The sequence below is a fragment of the Nothobranchius furzeri genome, chromosome 16 (assembly GCF_043380555.1).
Source record: "Nothobranchius furzeri strain GRZ-AD chromosome 16, NfurGRZ-RIMD1, whole genome shotgun sequence".
NCBI classification, from domain to species: Eukaryota; Metazoa; Chordata; class Actinopteri; order Cyprinodontiformes; family Nothobranchiidae; genus Nothobranchius; species Nothobranchius furzeri.
In genome coordinates this window covers 53,706,341-53,722,334 of record NC_091756.1, presented here as the reverse complement: position 1 = coordinate 53,722,334, position 15,994 = coordinate 53,706,341, and the positions used below count along the sequence as shown (strand labels likewise).

The window sequence follows — 15,994 nt, the reverse complement described above, 5'->3', positions numbered from 1 at the left end:
TCAGTGAACCTGCTCTTGTCAGGCAGTGGAAAAAGTGCCGTATTTATTTGTCTCCAACAGCAGCTGCATCACATTCTCCCTGAGACAATCCTGACAAACTCCCACTACACAGTGCTAATTTCAACTTTTTCAGAAGGGTTAGGGTTAGGGTTAGAGAGGAATAAAAAAATCCCAAAAACTCTACCTCAGATCTGTCCTATTGTGACATTCTGAATCAAAGTAGCTGAAGAGTTTGGTGTATAATATATGCATGGTAGGTAAAAGTTAGTAAAAGAGGAAAAAACTATGCCAGTGGGTTCCAGTATTGCATTTTATACCAATTTTGGCCAACATTAATATCAGGCTGATTATGTCGGACATCACTGCATAAGATATTAAATATCTGAACATGTGCTGTTTTAGCCACATTAACAGGGAACGATCCTGGGAAGCTGAAAATAAAGACGTTGATTGTCTTTAGGAGGTAAACTGATCACACTGAATTCATCTGGAGGAGCTGAAGCAGAGAACAGAGGTTTCTGTAAAAGATTAAAAGAAACTGTCATCTAACTAGGAAGTTATATCACAAAGCCTGAGAAACAAAAGAAGAATACACAAAGCAGGAAACAGTTCAAAGAAGCTAAGACCCAATGGTCTAACGCAGTCTCTTATTTCCATCGTCCCAGATCTGTTTGTGGCTTTATGGGAAAATAAATCACAGCAATAAACGATGCCCTGGAGTCTTTCCCTGACCATTACGATCAGATGAAAAGATTTCCAGGTGAGGAAGCGGATGAAAGCTTTATGTTTGAAACAAAACCTAGAGTCTGGTTGCAGAACAGGTATACAGTCACACAGCAGATCTGTGAGTTGAGCTCTAAGGACTTTCAGGAGGGTTTCTGTAAAGGGAACAGTACAAAGACTTGTTTTTATTTACTGTACAGCTTCTTATTCTTCTTCATGTGTGAATTCTTCTTGTCTGAATCTACTGATGTTTGGTAGAAGGTGTTTCTATTCTGATGTGTAATCATGTTTCACATCTATTTCAGTAAACTTGAATCAGATTTTATTCATCTGGGAAATTTAAAAAATGACAGATTTCTTTTGACAACCCCCATCACCATCACCACCAACACATACACACTAACAAACACACCCACACACAAAGTCCTGCAGACTGACATCTACCTGCAGACACACTCACCTGGCTGAAAGACACCATGTGATGCTGAAAGGAGGTGTTAATCTTTAGTTTTGTGCTGTGACGCGTGGGACGGCTCATTCCAGCAGATGACTGGACAGCGAGCCGCTCCTCCAGCCAGCAACCCAAAGTCCTGCAGCTGCTTCGGCATTTAACTTAACCAAGGTAGGCGCTGATGTGAGAGATCTGCTGTTCTTGATCCACTTCTGTTGACCTGTCAGAGCAATTAGAGATAACAGAGTACAAACACCCACCAGAGATAAGATACAGGTCTGAAAATGTGCAGGTTTGCACAATAGTCTAGTGATTATTTAGAAAGTAGCTTCACAAATGCATCAAATGCAGTCAACACAAACATATTCAAAATCAGCTGTTAGAAGTTTGAATGGGTTAACGAGGGGACAAAATCCGACGTAACAAATAGAACAATCCGTAATGTGAGCTGCAGCATTAAGAGCAGAAACACAATACGTGGTCATTGTGATAAGAACAGCTTGTTTCTCTGAAATCGGATCTTATCTTGGGAAATGGTTAATTTATATTCATGTTGCGTGGAGTTTTACCAGCTGATTGGTTCTTTAAAAGGTGCTCTGAGGTTCGAATGTGTGGACTGGAGTTTGTGTGACTGCTGACACAACAAGGCTCTTCTTGGTTTTTTTAATCTGTTTGTGTTTGGAACAGCCACCCATGTGTGAAGGATGATTTAGATCAGGGAGACATGCAGACAACGGATGGGGGGGGGGGGGGTTGTACCTGTCTCCTAAAGATAATTTAGAAAGACCAATTTACCTGACAGTCATGTTGTTGGACTGTGGGAGGAAGCCAGAACACCCAGAATGAAATCACGTGCACAGAACATGCAAACTCTTTGCAGAGAGACTCTAGGCCAGGATGTGAACCCAGGACCTCCTTGCTGCAAGACAACAGCCCTCACCACTATGCCACCGTGCAGCCCATGCTCAAAATATTTGCAAAAAATTTGTTCTCAACAGTTGGAGTCATCATGGCCACCTGGAACCCAACTGGAAGCAGTCTGAAACCAGTCTAGGACCTGTCTTAGTTTATGATCTTGGAAGCAGAAAGTGGAGAGAAAAAACACTTTGAAAGAAGTTGGAAACCAAATTGTGAATAAACTGAGACGTAATTACGACTCATCACGTCACAGGCTGCATGTGACCTGGTCTGAAAGAAAACCTCTAATTAAGGTTTCATATGAACCAATTCTATGTGATTCGAGATGGATGCAGATAATCTCACAGTTTGTATCTCCTGCTGGTCTCCATCAGCCAGTAAGATTCTGAATTTAGTCTCCAAACATGAATCCAGCTTTAATAGAGAAATGTGAAGATGAAAGAAAAAACTTTTGCATCACTGAAATCTGCTCTGAGGTTAAAAAGTGCACCTGTAAAAGCATGAGGCTGTTTCTGATGGAGCAAAACAACACAAAACACGGTTCACTTAATACTTTGAAGCTCAGATAAACGATTAACCCTCGGGAACATGCAGCTAAAACATCAAAACAACTCAGTGTCCTGACCTTTCAATTTCATTTGAAGCCTTTTCCCTGGATCTCCGGAACCTAATCAGCACTTGTCTAGAGGAATTCCTAATAATGTCCTAAGACTTTTCCCCTTCGGCCAATCTTTTAAAGTGAAATGATGTGTTGAATTGTTCTGCTACGTGGAGGTTCTGAAGGTCATCAGAGGTGGCACAAAGCTCCAGGCCAAGCTCCAACCGGACACTTGTGTACTTGGTTCTGTCCCACTGAACCGCATGAGGGTGGCACGCCGTCATTTGCAGTAAGTGAGCATGTAATGGGTTTGTACGTGCCCGGAGCAGGGGAGGAAACGGGACACGAGGGTCAACTTCTCTCCAGAGATCACCTTTAATCCTTTGGTTTAACCTCAAAGGATGACTTTGAGAAATATTCTGAAATGATGGAATAAAACTCAGAAATATGACCCAAGTCAGCTTAGAGCATTGTGGAAACTTGAAGCAAAGGTCAGGAAGCGTCTTTACTGTAAGATCATGTTCTGTGTGCTGTTTAGTACACATAAATGCAACACAACACAATGGGTCAACACCACACAGGCACCAACACGGAACACAAATACAAAAACAAAAAAAAATCTTTGGTCAGAATGCTCAGAATCGCTTTGTTCTGTTGACGTTTTTGATGGAAAAGCTGCTTCAGCCTCCTGAAAACAGTGAGTTCTATTCAGAAAGTCTTTTCATGGCCCAGTTCTCTTAATTTATCTGTCGTGATGCTCAAAACCATTCTGCTGCTAAAAAGATCTAATTATGATTTAATCATTTCAGCCTGTAGTTTGCATTAACAACCTGAAAAAACGTGAATGTTTCCTGATTGAGATTTTCTGTCTGTTAAGAAATGATTCAGCCAATTGATTCATCATATTCCTTATTTCTGATGGGATGGATGAAAGCTACTGTTCGTTAGAGCAGGAATGTAAATGCATTCTACGTTTGGACACATACTGAGAAGGCCACGGTAAATTCAAGCAGACGGTGAGTTTACAGTCAGCAGCTGGGACATGTGGATAGTCATTAATGATAAATGATGATCGTGCTGTCCAAAGCGCAATACTGAATTTGCACATAAACTTAACAAAACAAGGGAACTTGTTCAAACAATACAAATCAAAGACTGGGAACCCATCAAGGCTCCGTACAGAACCAGATACTTCAGTCTGGGGAACAAAACTGGTTCCAATCCACCCGTCAGTTCTCCACCCTTATTCAAGGCTGGCTCCTGGAGGTACAAGTACAAAGCACAGACCCAGACACAAGTTGTTCCTGAAGGATCCAAAGACATTACAGAAAAAAAGAGGATGTATAATCCCACAACGACTTCTGGGTCTGACCAGCAGTCTCCTCTCAGATCCTGGAATATAGATTTGATAGCTAGGAAGAAAACCAGGAAGAATCCTGACCAGAGCTGATGATGATGAGGAGCAGCTGCTCAACTCAGAAAGATGAGTCCCGGTCTATCCGCCCTTATTTCCTATACCCTACCCTAATTCAAGAATAAGTCACCTGGAAAATGAGACTCCTGGAGGATTCAAGATTCCACTGGACTAATGGGTTTGGAAGATCTGGAAGAACTCTTATCCTGGCTGCAATTTTGATCCACAAAAATATGAAATCACCTAGCTAACACCTTCGGATAAAAATAAAAAGATCACACATTACTTAGCTAACCTCTATTGAGTTCCATTTGTCTCAAAAAAAGCACATGTCATATGTGTGGATGTTGTTGCTTTATGTCGATGCTTCATGCATATGCGTTATATGCATATGTGTTTGTTGCATATGTGTTTGTTGCTTTTGTGTTTGTTGCATACGGGCTTCCACATAGATTTCCATAATATGGAGTTACATTTGTAGCATATGCAACAAATCCATATACAACAAACACATATGCAATGAACACATTTGCAACGAACACATATGCAACGAACACATATGCAACGAACACATATGCAATGAACACATGCAATGAATACATATGCAATGAACACATATGCAATGAACACATATGCAACGAACACATATGCAATGAACACATATGCAATGAATACATATGCAATGAACACATATGCAATGAACACATATGCAACGAACACATATGCAATGAACACATATGCAACGAACCCATATGCAACGAACACGTATGCAACGAACACATATGCAATGAACACATATGCAACAAATCCATATACAACAAACACATATGCAATGAACACATTTGCAACGAACACATATGCAACGAACACATATGCAACGAACACATATGCAATGAACACATATGCAATGAATACATATGCAATGAACACATATGCAATGAACACATATGCAACGAACACATATGCAATGAACACATATGCAACGAACCCATAGGCAACGACCACATATGCAACGAACACATATGCAATGAACACATATGCAATGAACACATATGCAATGAACACATATGCAACGAACACATATGCAACGAACACATATGCAACGAACACATATGCAACGAACACATATGCAATGAACACATATGCAATGAACACATATGCAATGAACACATATGCAACGAACACATATGCAATGAACACATATGCAACGAACACATATGCAATGAACACATATGCAAAGAACACATATGCAATGAACACATATGCAACGAACCCATATGCAATGAACACATATGCAAAGAACACATATGCAATGAACACATATGCAACAAACCCATATGCAACGAACCCATATGCAATGAACACATATGCAACGAACACATATGCAACGAACACATATGCAACGAACACATATGCAATGAACACATATGCAAAGAACACATATGCAACGAACACATATGCAAAGAACACATATGCAATGAACACATATGCAACGAACCCATATGCAATGAACACATATGCAACGAACACATATGCAACGAACACATATGCAACGAACACATATGCAATGAACACATATGCAAAGAACACATATGCAACGAACACATATGCAAAGAACACATATGCAATGAACACATATGCAACGAACCCATATGCAATGAACACATATGCAACGAACACATATGCAAAGAACACATATGCAATGAACACATATGCAACGAACACATATGCAAAGAACACATATGCAATGAACACATATGCAACGAACCCATATGCAATGAACACATATGCAACGGACACATATGCAAAGAACACATATGCAATGAACACATATGCAACGAACCCATATGCAATGAACACATATGCAACGAACACATATGCAATGAACACATATGCAATGAACACATATGCAACGAACACATATGCAATGAACACATATGCAACGAACACATATGCAATGAACACATATGCAATGAACACATATGCAATGAACACATATGCAATGAACACATATGTTACAAACACATAAGCATCGACATATAGCAACACATATGGTATGTGCTTTTTTTGAGACAAATGGAACTCCATAAACCCCTTCAGATAAAAAAAAGATCACACAAGGTGTGTGTGTGTGTGTGTGTGTGTGTGCGTGTGTGTGTGCGCGTGCGTGCGCGCGCGCGCGTGTGTGTGTGTGTGTGTGTGTGTGCTATTTGAGTCAAATATTTTGTTGCAGTTAAACCACTTCTCTTCATCAACAACAACACAAGTAACTCAGGTTCAAGTTTTAACTTCTGACTCATTTATGTACTTGCTGTGGATCAAACAAATGTTTCCTCATAAGCTCGTTAGGTTGGTCGGAGTTAATATAAATGAGAAAAACAAACAGGTATGGACAAGATGGACAGGAAGCTAACAAACGCGTTAACATGCAGGCAAAAATGAAAATTGGACGTGACCCTTTTACAAACCCATTGTTTCTTGGAAGTCTGCTAGCAGCTCTGATTTTGTAGCAACCCCCCACCCATTTGTCATCTTCATCATCACACTAAACCAACAGACAAATTAATCAAACAGATTAAAAGATTACTTTTGGTAAACTGTGACGAAGCAGCTTATGTCTGCTGATTAATGATTTATCAGCCAGGAAGAACGGGGTTAAACGTTGTTTACTACATCTGAGTCTTACAGGTTTCCACATAGAAATCTTTCAGATGAGGAACGTCTGTGACTTCAGTGGTGTGGTTAAATAAATCAGCGGTAAATAAAAAAACTCTGCTCTGATGGCCCATCATCTGAAAGCCAGAAACATAATACATCTTATCAACATTCTAACAATTTCAAAGAGGTAAACATGGCATTTTATTTTGAAAGGAGGGCTTATTCGTTTGCGCATTAGTAAAATGATGAATGTTTCAAACAGTGAACCTCGTGAGTGACGACACACAGCTAACTGACCGCTGAATGAAGACGAAACCGGGTTAACTGGGTTCATTCATTATCTTAACTGCTTCAGGGTCAAGGTGAGCTAGTGCCTAACTCTCATGGTGATCAGGCGAGAGGCAGGGGGACACCCTGGACAGGTCCCCAGTCCATCACAGGGACACATGAAGACAAACAACAAGTTACACGAAGAAGAAGAAGAAGAAGAAGAAGAAGAAGAAGAAGAAGAAGAAGAAGAAGAAGAAGAAGAAGAAGAAGAACTCAACTCAGCCTTTATTTATAAAGCACCTTACAGTCATGAGCATGCCACAAAGGTGCTGTGCAACAAAAGAGTAAAACAATAAAACATATGGTTCTACAGACATAATTACAACCATAAATGAGAAATACAAAATATAAAACATTAACAATTGCTAACCCAAGAAGAAGAAGAAATAATTATAGTGCCTGCCAAGATAAAAACCACAAGAACAAAAATAAAAAATAAAAAATATTTTAAAATATCGTAATAAGAAATGGGGAAAATGCTAACCTTTAAACAAAGGAAGACAAAAATAAATGAGAAAAGGTAATACAAGATCCCGAGAAAGAAATTGGCAGAAACAACACCATGAAGTTAAGAATCAGTAGAAGGTCACGCAAAAGCCAGCTCAAACTACTGCTAAGTTTCAGCTGCTTTTTAAAGGAGACCTCTGAGTCAACTGATCTCAGGCTCAGGGGGAGAGAGTTCCGGAGTCTGGGGGCCACAGCAGCAGATGATCTGTCACCTTTGGTCTTTAGTCTGGTGCTGCACAACCAGTAGACTTTGATCACTGGACCTCAGGGACCTGCTGGGGGTGTAGGGACTAAGAAGATCACCAATGTAAGATGGCGCTTGTCCATTTAAGGCCCTAAAGACCAGAACCAGGATCTTGAAATGAACCCTGAAGTTGACTGGCAGCCAGTGAAGCTGGAGGAGAAGTGGGGTGATGTGGGTGTGTTTGGAGGACTTGGTCAGAAGCCGAGCACAGGCGTTCTGAACCACCTGTCGACGGTTCAGGGAGGTTCTGCTCAGACACGTGAAAAGAGAGTTGCAGTAGTCTAATTAATTGTGAGGAGATGCGTGAGAAGTGAATTCCTGTCTTTCATATGTTAGGAATAATGGAAGCTAACAGGAAGTTACTTCTGTGACCTGATGGAAGGAGCTCCATGTTCTGGCAGCAGGAACGCTGGCTGTGGCTAGCAGACTGAGACCCAGTTCAGTCAGTCAGATAGCGGTGATTTGTTTAGGGCGGAGAGCATGCTCTCAGTGGTTTGGCTGTGATCGATCCTTCCTCTGCCCATGATCGCACCGTGACACTGTTCCAGTTCCTTTTTCCCTGCTGACTGAAACCAGCAAAGTCCTGTGGGATGTTTCTTAAGTCCTCTGACGTTTCTTTGATCTTCAGCGTTTTAGAACAGAACTTTTCCATTTCTAATTTTTGTTGTGAGTTTCAAGGATTGTTTGTGTAGTTGTAGCAAAAAAAAAGCATGTCTTAAAACCGAATTTAAGAAGTCTTGTGAAGCTGCAAACTATATTGCATTTCAAATTTATTTTTAACTGAGTGACACTGATAAAACCACCATTTATGTGGTTACTCATCAACAGCCATTGCCCATGGCCATCTGTAGTGCGAACCAGTGAATGGACCATCTGTAATGATCAAAGTTTTGTATTTTCATTTGAAAAGGATGAAACAGAAAAAAACAAACAAAAAAAAACAGGAAAAAAAAACAAACAAAACTCTCAACTACAACACCACTAGGATTAACCTTATTAATGCGCAATGGCATTGCTGGAAAACAAGAATCACACAAGTTCACTTTCACAGGCTACTTAATTCATCAAACAACAGGAGTGACAGAAAAGTAAAAATGGTGGAAACTCAGCAGACCAGGATTTTTCCATCCATCCATTCATTTTCCACCACTTATCCGGGGTCGGGTCGCGGGCAGCCTAAGCAGGGAGGCCCAGACTTCCCTCTCCCCAGCCACTTGGGCCAGCTCCTTCGATGGAATCCCAAGGTGTTCCCTGGCCAGCCGTGAAACATAGTTTCTCCCGCGTGTCCTGGGTCTTTAGGTTTCCTCCCAGTTGGACATTCCCAGAAGACCTCACCAGGGAAGTGTCCAGGAGGCATCCTAACCAGATGCTCGAGCTACCTCAACTGGCTCCTCCCGGTATGGAAGGGCAGCGGATCTACTTGGAGCTCCTCCCGGATGACTGAGCTTTTCATCCTATCTCTAAGGGAGAGTCCAGCCACCCTGCAGAGAAAACTCATTTCGGCTGCTTGTATCCATGATCTCATTCTTTCGGTCAATGCCCAAAGCTCGTGACCATAGGTGAGAGGAGGAACGTAGATCAACCGGTAAATTGGGAGCTTTGGCTTCTGACTCAGCTCTCTCTTCACCAAGACAGATCGGCACAACGCCCTCATCACTGCAAACACAGCACAAATCCGCCTATCGATCTGGCGTTCCATCTTTCCCTCACTCGTGAACAAGTCCCTGAAATCCTTAAACTCCTCCACTTGGGGCAGGACCTCATCCCTGATCTGGAGAAGGCATTCTACCCTTTTCTGACTCAAGACCATGGTCTCAGATTTAGAGGAGCTCATTTTCATCCCAGTTGCTTCACACCCGGCTGTGAATCACTCCAGCAAAAGCCAGATATCACGTTCTGATGAAGCCAACAGGTCCACATCATCTGCAAAAAGCAGAGACCTGATTCTCAGGCCACCAAACCAGATCACCTCAACACCTTGGCTATGCCTAGAAATTCTGTCCATAAAAGTTATGAACAGAATCTCTTACAAAGGGCAGCCTTGGTGGAATCCAACTCTCATTTGATAATGTGAACATCTATTATCTTTATGAGAGCATCAGAAAAACACAAAAAATTAGTCTGATGTATATCAGAGCTTTGATGATATGTAAAGAATCTTTATTTCCATTTCAGTGAAGTTTTGAGACAGTTGATTTCAGTTTAGCAGACACAAAGTTTAGGATTCGGGCTCCATTGATGGCATCCTGTTTTTGTCTGATATGACAGAAAATTCTCGTCTCACCATGACTTAAACTAAAACCAACATACTGCATCTACAGACAAGGCTGATGAATGGCAAACTTTTGAAAACACACATGTATGTGTCTGAGCTCCAGGTGTCATCTTCAGACTTGTCCTCACGGATCAATCTGTGAACATCAAGCACTGTAAAAAAGAATGAAACTAGATCTAGCGGCTGAGTGTGCAAACAGGTTTTGAGCATTTTCTTTTAAAATAACAAATGATTATTCATTTATTACACTGGCCGGTTATGTTTTCCTCTAATAGGTCTAATGATTAAACTTCTTAATGATGTTTCTCATGTTTCAACTCAAAACTATCGAACTCCTGCAGGTGCTCTGCGGGGATCAGACTGCTGGTCTGTGACCAGAACATGGATTTATGTTAACACTGTAAAATCATGAAATTATACATTTTCATGTTGTCTCCATAATTCCAATTTATTTCCAGCACAATGAAAAGAACTTAGGCAAAATAAGCAGGCCCAGGCCCCTCCCTCACCTGCCATCCAGCTTGCATTACAGTGGGCTGAAAAATTCTGGACAACCTTGTTAATCTTCAGGATTTTTCCTGTATAAATCATTGGTTGTTTCGAAAAAAAATGTTGCAAATATAATTTTGAAGATACAAACTGTGATATTTGAGATGTTAAATAAAGTTTATAGGATTTACAGAAAGTGTGTAATAATTGTTTAAACAAAATTAGGCAGGTGCATACGTTTGGACACTACAACAAATAAATTAACTCAATATTTAGTAGCTCCTCCTTTAGAAGAAATAACAGCCCCTAAACTCTTCCTGTAGCTTCCTATGAGAGTCTGGATTCAGGTTGAACGTATTCTGGACCATTCTTCTTCACAAAACATCTCTAGTTCATTCAGGTCTGAGGGCTTCTGAGCATGGACAGCTCCCTTTAACTCACACCACAGATTTTCAATAATATATTGTCTTGTCTATGCTATATTAAGTATGTTTATGTTTATGTATAGCAGACGCTTTTGACCAAAGCGACTTACAAGTGATAATCGGCATGTTACCCTTGAGGCTAACATAAACAAAAACAACAACAACTTGAGCGTAGGAACAAGGAGTGGACAGTAGAGAGGGGGGATGGGTGCAGGGAGGGTGCTAGTTTAGAAGATGCTCTCTGAAGAGCAGGGTCTTCAGGAGTGTCTTGAAATTTGAGAATGAAGCCCCTGTTCTGGTAGTGCTTGGAAGGTCATTCCACATTTGTGGAACGATGCATGAGAAGAGTCTGGATTGTCCTGAGCGTGGTGTAGGCACTGCTAGCCGACGATCCTGTGATGACCGGAGCGGCCGGGGCCGAGACGTAAGCCTTTGCAAGATGATTCAGGTAGATGGGAGCCGTACCATCTCGGACTTTGTATGCTAGTGTTAGCAATTTGAATTTGATGCGTGCTGCTAGCGGTAGCCAGTGGAGCTCAATGAACAGAGGGGTGACGTGTGCTCTTTTTGGCTGATTGAAGACCAGACGCGCTGCTGTGTTCTGGATCATTTGAAGAGGTCTCACAGTACAGCCTGGAAGACCAGTTAGAAGGGCATTGCAGTAATCGAGGCGGGAGATGACAGTAGATTGCACCAGGAGCTGGGTGGCATGTTGTGTTAGGTATGGTCTGATCTTTCGTATGTTATACAGCACAAAGCGGCATGAACGAGCAACAGACATGATCTTTAAAGGTCAGGTGTTCATCAATCACAACACCCAGAGTTTGAACTGCCTATGAAGGAGCCAGAGATAGGAAGTCATTTTGGACTGAGATATTGTGCTGTATGGATGGTTTTGCTGGGATCACAAGTAGTTCAGTTGGAGACGGTGGGATTTCATCCATTTTGATATGTCAGAGAGACAGTTTGATATTCGTGCAGAGACAGTGTGGTCATCCGATGGAAATGACAGATAGAGCTGGGTGTCGTCTGCATAGCAGTGGGAGGAGAAGCCGTGTGATCGAATGATCTCACCCAGTGAGGTGGTGTATATGGCAAAGAGAAGAGGTCCTAGTACAGAGCCCTGGGGGACTCCTGTGGCAAGATGGTGCACGGTAGAGGATTGTCCAAGCCAAGATACTGAATGATCGTCCTCTGAGGTACGATTCAAACCAGGCGTGTGCTTTCTCTCTAATGCCCATGCTAGAGAGTGTGGACAAAAGGAATCCGTGGTTAACAGAGTCAAATGCAGCCAATGAGTCGAGCAGGATTAGCACTGAGGATTTGGCAGTTGCTCTAGCTTCTTTTAAGGATTCCGTCACTGCTAACAGAGCAGTTTCAGTGCAAGTAGACACTGGCTGAGCACTAGAGCCAAGAAAAAACAACCGCATATTACATATTTTTGGTATATTCACTGTAAGGACACTGAGACTCTGTGTAAAGACTCTGAGCTGCCACGGACTTCTGTTTATCTTGCTTTTTATTGTGATTGAAGCTGCGCTCACTAAGTTTTGTTCACGACCCTACTCCTAAAGGTGCCTGTCCTCCACAGACCCCTTCAATGGTCAGGGATCTGAGCTAAAACTCTGACGAAGAGAAGCTCCCAGAGCTCTGCATCTCTACAGTTTACCATCTCAGCTGATCTGTTTAAAAAGTGAAACTTACTGTTGTTCTTACATTTTCACTGTGGCAGGTACTCGGCAGTAACTCCCATGTGATCATGACACCACCCTCTGCTGCTCCAAGGAGTAATATGCACTCACAAGTCTGGCGTTGCGGTAATATTATTACCAAGCGTGGTAGAACGAATGCCGCAAATTTCCCTCATTGCCATGCGACAATGGCACACCATGACGGCAGTATTATCATCATCATCATCATCACCTTTATTTATAAAAGCACTTTACAGACATATATTATGTCACCAAGGTGCTGAACAAGACTAAACTAAAAAAGATAAAAACAAAGAATATATAGGAAACCAAAAAAAATTTTTTTAAACTGCAAAATACAAAACAACATCAGTTAACACACAGCTTTAAAAGCCAGATTACAATAATGGGTCTTCAGCGCCTTCTTAAAAACCTCTACTGACGTGGAGAGTCGCCCAGATAATGGAAGACTGTTCTAATGTTTGACTGTTCTCACCATTCTTCATTTCTGTTTATCTGAGATTTTTCTTGGTCTGCCACTTTGAGCCTGAACTTGAACTGAGCCTGTGGTCTTCCATTTTCTCAATTTGTTCCTAACAGACAGCTGAAATCTCTGAGACAGCTTTCTGTATCATTCCCCTAAACCACGATGGTGAACAATCTTTGTTTACAGCTCATGTGAGAGTTGCTGGATTTACCTGTGTATGGAGGTCAATGGTCACTGAGCTTACCAAACCTACGTTGAGTTCCAGCAATCAGTTCTAAAGGTTTTCGAATCAGTAAAATGACAGCAGAGCTCAAATTTATGCACCTGTCTAATTTTGTTTAAACCAATACACACTTTATGTAAATCCTAAAAACTTTGTTTCACTTTTCAAATACCTCTGTGTGTGTCTCCTATATGATATATTTACCTGAAATTTTTTATCGTAAAAATCAATTTATACAGGAAAATCCTGAAGATTAACAAGGCTGCCCAAATGTTCGCAACCCACTGTATACCTGACCGTGAATCCTAGGAGCCAAACCTCAGGCGCACGTCAGGAAGACCCCCTCCTTTCTCCCAAAGCTGGCTAACCCCTGACCCTGGGCAGACAGCCAGATGGATGGATGAGGAAGTTTACCTGATCCATACAACCGACTAGCTAGTGGAAGATGGGCTCTAGTCCACTCATCCTCTGGTTTCTCGGAGTCTTTAAGAAACTGATTGCTGATGCATACATAAGGAGGAGAGCTTCAATGGTTCCCACATGAAATTCCCCCATCTTTGAAGACTTAAGTACATCAGAATGATGTTTTTTTTATGAATTTTATGTCTGTAAGTGCCACCCAGAATTTGAACAAATCACAAAACAATTAACTTTCATTTCTCTTTCCTCTACAGACTTTAGAAGATGTACAAACATTATTCTTCAGTGAGGCCTTCTGATGAGTTCAGTGTGAAAACGGAAAATGGACACCACTCAAAGAAAACCCGTTACATCCGTAAGGAGGGCAGCGGTAACGTGAAGTTTCGCCACGTTCCAGAGGAGTGGCTGATGTTTGTGATGGACATCTTCACCACCTTGGTGGAGATCAGGTGGAGGGTGATGTTGCTGATCTTTGCTTTGTCTTACATCCTGTCCTGGCTCTTTTTTGGTATCCTCTTCTGGTTCATTGCTCTGATGCACGGAGACATCAGGAACCACAACACGCAGCCCTGCGTCTTTGAGGTGCGCAGCTTCACAGCTGCTTTCCTGTTTTCACTGGAAACTCAAACCACTATTGGCTACGGCTTCAGAGGAATGTCTGAGAACTGCATGGTTGCCATCATCGTCGTCACCATACAGGATGTCATCAGCTGCTTCATTGACACCTTCGTCATTGGCATTGTAGTCTCCAAGATGGCGTCAGCCCGAAAGAGGGCGCAGACCGTGGGCTTCAGCAGCCATGCTGTCATCAACCTTAGGGATGGTTTTCTGTGTCTCTCTTGGAGGATAGGGGACTTCCGGAGGAACCATTTGGTGGAGGGGACAGCTTGTGCTCAGATTGTTCACTCAAAAATGCACCAGACTGGGAAAGTAGACATGGGTATGGAAGACCTGGCCATCCAGCAGAGGGACATCACTCTGGTTACACCTACAACCATCTGCCACAGGATAGAACTCGGCAGCCCTCTGTACAAGATGAGTCTGGACGATTTACGAAAAGCAAACATTGAGCTGGTGGTGTCCTTTACATACACGGACGACTCCACGGGCATTCTGCATCAGACCCGCACGTCCTACACGCCTGACGAGATCCTCTGGGGTCATCTGTTCCAGGAGATGATCAGAGTGAGCAGGAAGCACTACAAAGTGGATTACAACTTGTTTAATAACACCACCAAAGTTCTGGTACCGATGATCAGTGCAGAGGAGTACGACAAGAAGAAGCAGCTGCAGCTCTCTGCTCGACTCCCTCCGCAGCATTCACCCAGATGTTCTCCACAAACCCTTTCACAGAATCCACAGGAGAATCAGCCCAAACTTCTGACAGAAGGAGCAGAACAGGAGAGAGATGACCAACCCGTACCTGATGATCCAACATCTGTAACAGGAAGTCAACATCTGGACTCATCGACTCAGTGACAAACAGCCAGTGTAGATGAAGAGAGATGAAGCATTTCTACGTGAAATTAAACTAAAGACTGAGTCAACAGCCTGCAGAGTGAGAAGGAATGTCGAGGACTCCTATTTGAGAATATTAAAATATAATTTATCACTAAACTCAAATACACTCTTTAAATGGGTTACTTTCATCCCATCAATTCAATTCAAGTTTATTTATATAGCGCCAAATCACGACAAGAGTCGTCTCAAGGCACTTCACATAATAAAAATTCAGGTCAGTTCATTAAGCCAATCAGAAATAATGTGTCCTATATAAGGAACCCAGCAAATTGCATCAAGTGACTATACAGCAATCCTCATACCAAGCAAGCATAAAGCGACAGTGGAGAGGAAAACTCCCTTTTAACAGGAAGAAACCTCCAGAGAATCCTGGCTCAGTATAAGCAGCCATCCTCCACGACTCGCTGGGGATCGAGAAGACAGAGCAGACACACACACACACAAACACACACACACACACACACACACACACACACACAATTGGTCGGTTCATTGTTGTATGTTGTCAGCGTTGCGCGTGCATCACAATGCCGAATTTTGTTTAACGGAAGAGACGAAGATTATTTAGTTTAAAATGTGAACTTTGAAAATACTTAAGTCTGACCTAAAAGCTGAACGTC

At 42.0% G+C, this 15,994-nt stretch overlaps 1 protein-coding gene across 1 annotated transcript in view; it reads left to right on the top strand.

Annotated features, from left to right (window-relative positions):
- Positions 1 to 263: 263 nt before the first annotated feature.
- kcnj16a (potassium inwardly rectifying channel subfamily J member 16a) overlaps positions 264 to 15,994 on the top strand; it is a 16,778-nt gene continuing 1,047 nt past the window's right edge. Inside the window, exons 1-2 of the mRNA XM_015962153.3 lie at positions 264 to 1,345; positions 14,108 to 15,994. The exon at positions 14,108 to 15,994 is cut by the window's right edge and continues 1,047 nt beyond it. Coding sequence (XP_015817639.3) covers positions 14,118 to 15,332 — 1,215 coding nt within the window. The 5' untranslated portion in view covers positions 264 to 1,345; positions 14,108 to 14,117 and the 3' untranslated portion in view covers positions 15,333 to 15,994. The remainder of the gene's footprint in view (positions 1,346 to 14,107) is intronic.